The sequence below is a fragment of the Nesoenas mayeri genome (assembly GCF_963082525.1).
Source record: "Nesoenas mayeri genome assembly, chromosome: 19".
NCBI classification, from domain to species: Eukaryota; Metazoa; Chordata; class Aves; order Columbiformes; family Columbidae; genus Nesoenas; species Nesoenas mayeri.
Genome location: NC_137568.1, coordinates 5,860,691 through 5,870,417, shown reverse-complemented (window position 1 = coordinate 5,870,417; position 9,727 = coordinate 5,860,691). Strand labels below are relative to the sequence as shown.

Sequence of the window (9,727 nt, the reverse complement as noted above, 5' to 3'; positions counted from 1 at the left end):
TCAATGAATTCTCTAGTGTTGCACCGGAGACAGCTGGAGTTTGATCTGCAGAAGGAATAATAATAACTGAGGGTTTCGATCAGCTTAAATCAGAGAAGGTTTGCGCCTGTGGTTGCTGCGACTCTGGGACCTGGGCAGAGGGTGTTTGCTGCACTGCTCCCCACTGGGGGTGCCCACCCCATCCTGGTGGGTTTGGACAGGGATGCACAGCACAGGGAGCAGCTGCTCTCTGCTCTGCAACTTGAACTTCTTGTGAGAGTCCTTTGGTTTGAACAAAACGGGCAGAGGGTTTTTAAAATTGAGTGTAAGAAACCCGATGAATAAAACTTCATCTGGAAGTGAGAAATTGTGTTGTTTTGCCTCCTAAAGGCTGAAATGAGACAATTCAGTATTTGGAAAAATTAAAAGAAATAAAGAAAAAAAAAAAAAACACCTTTCCAGAAGGATTCTTGAATTTCTGGGTGGATTTGCAAATAGTTTGGGTAAACACAAACGTCATCCTTTTCTGGCAAAGACACTATCCAACTGAAAACATCGCCTGGCCCCAGCTGTATTTTGCCGCTTGTTTCAGCCACCAGAGTGGGTACCGACCTTTCCCAGCTGGTAGGAGCTCCACAGGGACCAGCATTTCTGTCCTGGCCCTTTCTGGACACCCTGTGTATTTACAGCTGCACTTTCTGTGAGTTTTGAGGCACTGCTGAATGCAGCCTGGCTTAAATGAGCAAAACATCGGAGTTTTGACTTTGCCACCTGCAGCATCCTTTTTATACTGATTTCAGATTTTGTTTATGAAAAAATCAGCTCTTGGATCTTTGACTGGTGGTAGATTTCTGCAAGGAGGAATAAACAGGGCACAATAATTATTTTATAGCTACTGCTAACCAAGCAATTAATTTATATCTTGGAGGAGGCAGTTCTATCTTTGGACCTCGCTGCCTACCAGGACACCTCCATTTATATTCAGCCGGCTCTCGTGGCTGAGTTGCTGTTTGGTTTCAAGGTGACAGTTGTCTAATGTTTGATATCTGAGTGTGGCTGGTAAAGTTAGTTTGGGATGCAGAGCTGGGGTATATGCTGTGTGTGAACTGCTCAGAGCCTTGCTCTTACCTGTAGACATGGAATAATATTCCCTTGTGCTGAGTGGTGATGGATGCGAGTGTTTGAAGGAGAGAAAAAATCTCAGCCTGGGGGGGAGATTGAAATGCTTTAATGGAACATCTCAGCATTCAAAGATGACCCGGTATTGACGGACACATCCCCTGCAATCATTCCCTGACTTGCGGGTATCTTCTTTTCTCTCGCCTTTGTTGTGCTGATTTGACAAACACACTTGCAAGCCCCTGTGGAGAACACAGCACAAGCTTCAAACCAGAAACAAGAAATAAGCCCGTGCAGCCCAGGGCTGCGGCTGCGTGTTCTCGGCGGGGCAGGGACCCCTGTGCCCGGCGTTGAGCCCAGCTCAGCTCCCTGGGCACAGCAGGACCTCTAGCATGGCCCTGCTTCCACGGCACGATGCTCGTGCTGCTCCTCGGGTGCCTGTTGCACCTACAGAGGCTTTGTGCAGATATTTTCTGAGACGTGTTGGTTGTGGTGGGCTTGGGGACGTTAATCAGAGCAGTCCCGCTGGGGATAAAGGGGTTAGACTGATTAATTCTGGGGACAAATCTGCTGCCATGTCTTTTGGTAACTCTTCTTCACTCACTGGTGTGTAAAGCCTGGATGAGTTGAGATTTCCAAACCGCCTTCTCATTTGACTGTCTGATACGAGCAAAGATGGACTGTGCTGTCTAAAGGTTCAACCCGCTGTGTCGTTGCTTCACAATGATGGGAAGCGCTTGTGCTGTGCTTGTCTTGAGCTTGTCTGGCTATTTCTGAGCAAGGAGAAGTTAAAATTGTAATTTCAAAGAAAAAAAAGGAGGCAAAATTTTGCATTCTGACCTATGATGAACACCTGACTGTGAAAGCGGAAAATGAGTTAATGAATATAGCAAGTCTCTTCACCTCCCATCCATAGACTCCTCCTTCCTTAAGGAGGGGTGAGTGATGCTTTAGTCTCTCTAATGGGCTTTGGCTAGTGTGTCTCCAGACCGAGGAGTGTCTGAAAACTAACAAGTACTGTTGGTGTAGGAAATAGCCATATATAATGGTGTTTCTGCCCCTTTACAATCAAGAAGGGGCTTATCCTGAAGTAGGACGTGCTGGGCAACATACTGCACTGCAAGCAGGGTCGTAAAACTGCATGCATGAGAATATTCTTTCATGACATGTGCAATCTTCCTCATACATAACAAACTTTATGCATTAAAGAGGCAATTTCTTTTCCAAGTGTATAACCCAGGGAGACTGGAAGCAGAGTTTTCACTGTCCTCATGAGCAATGGCCATTTAAATACCTTGGAGGGGAATAAATGCTTAAATCCTAAATTCCGTTTCTGTGTAAGCAAGCGGAGTTCACTGCCAAATGGAGTATCACACTGGAGGCCAGAATTTATTCCTAAGTGTTAATTTGCTTCTAATTCTGTAACTTGGTTAGAGTCGTGTTGGCATTGCATCGTTGTATCCTTGCTAATGAGGTAACGGGGCTAATGCAAGCAGAGGGCTCCTTTACAGGTGTTGGCAGCATCCCAGAGAAGGTACTTTTAGACTTGTTGGGCAAGCGCCAGACATCATGGAAGATATATTTATACCAATGATTCCTTATTATCAGTGAAAGCCAGGGCAGGCAATGTGTTTGTGGTGTAGGCAGGGCTATAGTCACTTTTTGTAGCAGTAAAGCAAAATAATCTCCTGTGAAGGGAAGAAGTAAACTCTCTAGAAGGGAACCAGTGCTTTTATAATTGAGAACATTAGGTCAGATAGCATAGCTTTGCCCATTGGAAATCACATCTCCTCACCCTCCCTCCTCTCCCTCTGTCCTTTCCTGCTGGCCTCGGTGATGTAGGTCTGGTCCCTCAGGCTGGATGTTGCAGTTTGTTGATGGATGCCCTGAGAATAACAACAGCAGAGGTTCCCAATTCCTTCTTGGACGAGGGCAGATACCTGTGTCCAGGATAGGTGATGCTCCCCAACATGGGTGTTCATGTGTTTGGGGTCACCACATTAGGGGATGCTGAGTGTTCCCTGTGGCACTGTCATGGGAATCCTGGCTGGCTGGCGTGAACCATGGTGTAACTCCACTACAGACATCTCTGTGAATGGAGCATCAAGCCCAGTGCATACATGAGCATAGAATAAATGTGAATATGACCAAAACCAGGACAAACACCCCTAGATATGCCTCATGCACATTGTGCAGTCCTACCCCAAATTCAAACCAAATTACACGTCACAAACAGCAGCTGCTTTGTCTTTATTTCTTTGTTTTTAGTCCTCGTACAATTACAAATTTAGCATTACTGCTAAAGAAAGAGCAAACTACAGCCATTCACAGGATAACATAATTTTAAACTCTGTGAGACGGCTGATACTATTAAAAAACATGGCCCTGTTATAGGCTTTCATTATTGATGGCTACTTGAGGAGACGTACACTATAAAATACAAAGATAAAAAGCGAGAGGCTATTTAGATAGATATTCAGCTGAATGTTGCTAGCATCAAATCAGTGGCACTGAAGAAAATGAGAACAGACATACGGCACGGCCTCCGGACTGAATGTGTGCACATGATGGATCTGCTAAGGCTTTGCCTTTACAATGTACACTTTAAATCAAAGCAACATTGAAGTCAATATTGATTGTTCTGGGAGATATATTTTACCTTCAGGCACTGCTGTTTCCCAAAGGAGCATGAGCAAGAACATATGTCTCTGTGCAGTGCTGACTGCTCGTGGACAGGGATCTCCCCGAAATCCTCTGAAAACGATTCCTCCGTTGGAAGTACCCGCTGTTGCTGCTAAGGGACCGCTGTCTGTTCTTCAGGTACTCCCGGTAGTTTTTGGTGAGCAGGGTGTAGAGAAAAGGGTTGATACAGCTGTTGCTGTAGGTCAGACAGGTTGTCAGATAATTAATGTTCTTCATCACCTTGGGAGATAAAGGTAAGGATTCATAATACTGGAAGAGGAGCTGCCATATCCAGAAAGGCAAGAAGCAAGCCCAGAACACCAGCACTATTGTGAAGATTAAATAGAGCACCTTTTGATTTGGCAGCCGCTTGGTCTGCTTGAAAGATGCTGTTTGCGACACCCAGTAAATCTTAGCTAATCGGATGTAAAGGTAGCCAATGATTACCCCTGGGCCCACGATGCTGGTACCAAAAAGGATGGTGAGATAGACTTTGTAGGATGTCTTGCTCCAAGTGGGCAGGCAGATGCTTTTGTTGTCCCTTTGCACCAGCTGGATCATGATGAGCATTGGGAGGGTGAGCAGCAGTGATACCAACCAGATGACAACAGCGATGGCCTTTCGGTAACTCTTGGACCTCTTCACTGTGTCCAGGGGCTTCAGCACAGCAAAGTAACGTTCTGTGCTCATGACCGTGAGGGTGAAGATGCTGGCGTGCATAGTGAGGAAGTCCAGACTGAACAGAATGCGACAGCCAATGTCCCCAAAGTACCATTTCTGAATAAAGTAGGTCCCAACAATGAAGGGGATGGTGAGAAGGTACAGCAGGTCCGCCAGCGCCAGGTTGATGATGTAAATGTACATGGAGGCAGATGATCGCAAGTAATGGCACATCACCAGCAAGGTGTAGACGTTGCCTGTCACCCCGATCACGCACATGAGGGAAAGGATCGTCCCGATGGTGCAGATGGCGATCATGTCCTCCATGGAACCGGCGGCTGGGACACCATCCCCGGTGGCATTGGTGGAGGCGTTGGGACCGATTCTGAACAGGCTGCCCTCGCTTGTGTCTGTCACCATGTAGGGGGTCGCGGAAAAGTGGCTCTCCAGTTCATCAGTGAGGGACATCCTCCTGGCCTTTGAATGCTAGAGGCTTTGCTCATGCCACAGGGCTGCGAAGATCTGTTTCTTCTGCTCCGAGAAATGCGACCATGGGGAGACAGTGAACCATTTTGTAGCAGGGTCTCATCCAAGGATGATCTGCATTCTCCACTAGAGGAAAGACATCAGAAACCAACATATTAGAAATCTGCCAAATCAACACGAATTATCATTTAGAAGGTACCTGTCCCTGAGTACGCATCTGTTTACATGTACCAAAGGTCTTCCGCACTGAGGCCACTCATGTGTAAGGTTCATTCTATTGTTACACGAGCACAGCTTTGAGGAGTGACATGTTTTAGCGTGTCCATGGAAAAGAGACAAGAGAGACTGAGCTGATCATTGGAACCACTTGCTGCAATCCTTAAAGTTAGTTTGGGGTTGAGGAAAAAAGCGTCCTTCCTAAACCCATAATGGCAACTTACAGACGTGTCAGCATGATTGCTTATACCTCTTTGCTAAGCTCTTAGCTCTGAAGAAGTAAAAGACCCCAAAAGAGGGAAACCAACCTTTGGATTTACCACTTGCAGCCAAATTGTTGCCTGTTTTGTGTAAGTGATACACTCAAAGTCCTGCCCAGCATTTCTGCAGTGCTTCCACAGAGCAACGTTTCCTTGAATGAGAAGCTCCTGCTGTGTCCTGACCTGCAGTTTCAAATTGTAGTTGAGTGATGGAGAAAGAAAACACATTTTCTATCTATAGAGCAAGCTGTAGGTTGCACTGTGGGTTTCATATGTCTGTAAATGCTGTTTCTTTTCATGCTCTCTGTCAAGTGTGATCCCACAGCTTTTCATGTGTCCACGCATGGAGGTATTTCAGACAGACCTGTCGGTGAACCTGTCTAAACAGCCTTATTCAGCGAGGTGTGAGATTGTTCTGTAGTGTGTTAGACAAGCAATCGCTCTTTGTACGCAGGAGCTTGTGGTAAGATCGAGCCCAACACTATATAAATAGTGGCTGTGTGGCTTTGAATTTATACTGACTCTGCATGTAGGCAAAGGGTGATCACACATACCTGTGGGAAACACTGAAGAAGTAGCTAAAATGCCCAAATTTTAAGACATACTAGAAGCCTGTGCCAACCAAAAGGTCACTGCGCACAGAAGTATGTTTGCACTAGGTGTTTTATGGAGCTCAGATTGTCCTTTTATTTGAAAAATGCTGTGAGAAGGGGTTCTGGACCACCTTGTCCTTGCAGGGCTCAGCAGGCAAAGACCTCCCTCCGCCTCATTCCGCTGGGCAGGTTGAGTTGGTTTTGTCCTGGGAATTTTTTAAATTTTGCAGCTTTTCCCAGTGAGTTCGGTGTCCCTTTGCCTCCACACCAGCTCTGACTCCTTTCCCTCTTTCCTCCCACTTGCTCTTTGGCAGCCGGATCGCAGCACCAGACCCTCCTCTGCTGCCCTTGTGCGACAGACCCCAACAGTGACCCCTGTAGCACTAGAGGATGGACAGTGTTCATCCTCTTCAGGGCTTGCCCTCATCTTCTTCTCTTCCTGTTATCACCTGTTGTGGGTCATGGGTGCTATGGAGATGTCATGCAAAAACTCTGCATAAAAGAGATCAATATAGGACAGAGAGAGACTTCTCCTTGCTTAACAATTGAGATAGGGGCGAAAAAGAAAAAAAAAAAAGAGAGAGAAAAACACAATACACAGAGCTCATCTCCCACAAGAGTTCTTTCTGGTACGTCTGAGGGGGAGAGACGAAGCACAGTCCTGCAGTGCTCAGTGCTCCTTTGGGACGTCATTCTTCTGGGCTGCTCTCCAGCAGCTTCACCAGCATCTTGGCTTTCTTGGACCTTGCAAACCCAAATCTACCCCCTCCCTCCCCGGCCGTGCTGTGTGGTCTCCTCCTGCATGGCTTTGGATATGTGTTGCCAGCCTGTCCATTCACCAACTTGTTCTCTCGTTGTCCACTTCATCAATATCCATGGATGAGCTGTGCTGGCAGCTACAGCATCACGCATGAAGGAGATGCAGACGCTCGGCGAGCTCTGCCTGCTCCTCTGCCACACAATCTCCAACACACTTGGTCAGAAACAAATGGCTCTGCATGGGGTGCTCCAGCCAAGCCCAGAGCTGGTCATGCACACAGCTATCGAGCTCAGTTGGATTTGTAATAGCTCATTTTCAGGAGTGTGTTTCCATGGCCCAGGTCCTGTCCTCCTGCAGCTGCTTCACTTTGAGCTCCAGGCACCTGTAGCAGATCCGCGCCCTGCCTGCGCACGTCTGTGAGGTTCCCTGCCGTGACAGCTCCTGCAGAGAGAGCTCAGCGCCGCGCATCTCCCGCTCTGCTCCTCTGCCACTGAACCTGCCGTTTGCTTCATTCATAAAATTCCCATGGCACTAAATGCAATCCGGCCACTTCACCTGCCTCCAGACAGAGCCCAGAGCGAGGCAAGTCCTCACTCCTACAGGAGGAAAATTAAGCAAACTGGGGAAACCTCGCATTGTTTTAAAGTTACTGTCATTGCTGCACTTGTACGTAAATCCACACACTCACATGCACACATGCAATACAGAACTTGTTATTCCAAGCAGCCATTCAAGCATCTTATGGTCTAAGCAATTTTCCCAGCCAATCCTGCCTTTTCCTCTACATTATTATCACACAGGAGTACCATGCACATTCCAGTAGCTACAAACATAAATGAATTCCTCCTGCTCAAACCTTGCTTTAAGTCCAGCAGATGAAGTTTCCTACAAGAAATAAAACAAAAGCAAATCTTGTAGCATTAAAGATGAAGCTTAAAAAAGGAAAAAAAAAAAAAAAAAGAGAGAGAGAAAAAGGAAAAAAAGAGAATCCTCCTTCCTGGGCAGCCAGCGAGAGATCCCCGTGCTCCGTCGCATCTGGAAGGGCAGCGGCAGGAAGGGACCGCGCTACCTCGCCAAGTATGTTTGAAATCTGTGCGCTCTTGATACTCTCATTCTCCTCCCTTCACTCATGCCTGCTATTTCTGTTCCTCGGTGACGTGAGGCATAGCGTGGTTTTGACTGCAGCCAGCGAAGAGCCTTTTTAAAGCAGCAGCATTTTGATAGCCGGGGCTTGTTTAGGCGGCTCCCCCCACCTAGCCAAGAGCCAGCTGGGGATGCACAATCTCAAGGGTGTTTTCATCCCAGGACCAGTGATACAAAAAGCCATTCCGCTCCTCCTCACATCGCACTGATGAGCGCTGATGGCTGATATTGCCTGAGCAAAACCATTGTGAGAGCAGTTGGGCCAGGGAGGGTTAAATTCCTGCAGGAGGGTGGGTTACCCAGGGAAATGGCAGAGCTCCTCGGTTCAGAGATCAATTCCAAAGTGAAGCCAAAGTTTATTTGGGTTGGATGGTGTATCAACAGACGAATCTGTGTGGTGGTATCACACACCACAGCATCTGAGATATTTCAGACTGGCGGTAACAAAATGTTACCCAGGTTGTTTGGGATTCGGCTGGTTGCCTTTCCCCAGTGATACTCAAGGAGGGTAAAGATGGAGTGAGATCAACCAGGCGCCTCGAAAAAAATGCCTGTGAGGAAGGGGCTGGTGCTGAGAAATGCCAAAGCTAAACTGAGGATTATTTCATTAGCAGCTGCATATTGCGCTGGTTGCCTGCACCAGTGGGATTGCTGGTCCTCCCAGTTCCTCGCTCTGTGGACTGCAGGGAATTGCTCCTGATTTGTGCCGGTGGGAAGCGAGGAGCACTCACCTCTCCCGGGTGTCTCCCAATGGACATAGGGATAGGAGAGATGCCCGCCAGGTCTGTTGCTTGTTCCACCAGTTTGCATTTGGGCAACCATTGCAATGAGGAGATGCTTCCCAGCATGGGGCTCCTGGGGGGCAGCTGGACCCAGATCATCCATCCTGCATCACTGTAACTGAGATCTATTTCCTCCTCTAAGTCCTTCCCCTAGGTACTCATTTAATTTCTTCATCTCCTTAGCCTTTTACACTCTGCTATCTGGGTGCTTTGAGATGCATCTTGTGTCTAATGTCTTGTGTTCCTGCAACATGAACCCAGTTTTGCTCAAGCTGCACAGGGTGACTGGGGTAGCACTGGGAAAGATTGGCGAGCATGAGCAGTGGCTGTCCCTGGTGTGCACAGCACGGTCCCTCTGTGGTACGGCCTTTCAAGGGTGCTGAGGACTTGGGTCAGGCGTGAATCCTCACATAGAGGGTGGATTTTTGCACTGAAAATAGATTGTATGTTAACAGCTCTAAAAAGGGCTGCCTGAGCTCTGAAATCTCAACCCAAACACTCCCAAATGGATGAGTGTTCTGCATTAAAGGTTTTTTCTAAATGTGCATTTTGTGGCTCACCCATTTGGAAAAGTGTGGTCTTGAAGCTTCTTCTCACCCTGCTTTCCAGGTTAGATGGAGCTGCCCGTCATCTGCATGACTCCGGTGAGTGGCAGCGGTCCCTTGGTGAACACCAAAGGCAAAGCCATTGGCAAAACACTTTATTTGTGGGTGATCCACTGGCAGCAAGGTCATTCACACAGCAGCCTCCTCTCCACACACAGAGCAGGGACAACCTGCTGCTGTCCCCAAATCCCTTTGCTCCTGTCTGCGTGCAGCTCAAAGGGCTCATTGGTACAAGCCCTATGTGTAGGAACAGTGCTGACTGGGGAGGGAGGGAGGTGTCTCTGCCAGACCTGGTTCAGCTGTGCTGCTTCCATCTCCAGTGCCTGGTAGGTGTGTGCACGTCTCCAGGCACCTACACTGGAACTGTCACCCTCCTGTCCCTCTGTCACTGTGGTTCCTGTTGGGTTGGTATTGACGCATGACCATGGGAATGAAGGGGGAA

At 47.8% G+C, this 9,727-nt stretch overlaps 1 protein-coding gene across 1 annotated transcript; it reads right to left on the bottom strand.

The window, feature by feature from the left end:
* Positions 1-3,759: 3,759 nt before the first annotated feature.
* LOC308047812 (urotensin-2 receptor-like) lies at positions 3,760-4,908 on the bottom strand (the record flags this gene model as incomplete). Its single annotated transcript, XM_080356557.1, has 1 exon — positions 3,760-4,908. One exon carries the CDS (start codon positions 4,906-4,908, stop codon positions 3,760-3,762), a length of 1,149 nt encoding a protein of 382 aa, XP_080212683.1.
* Between the last annotated feature and the right edge of the window lie 4,819 nt (positions 4,909-9,727).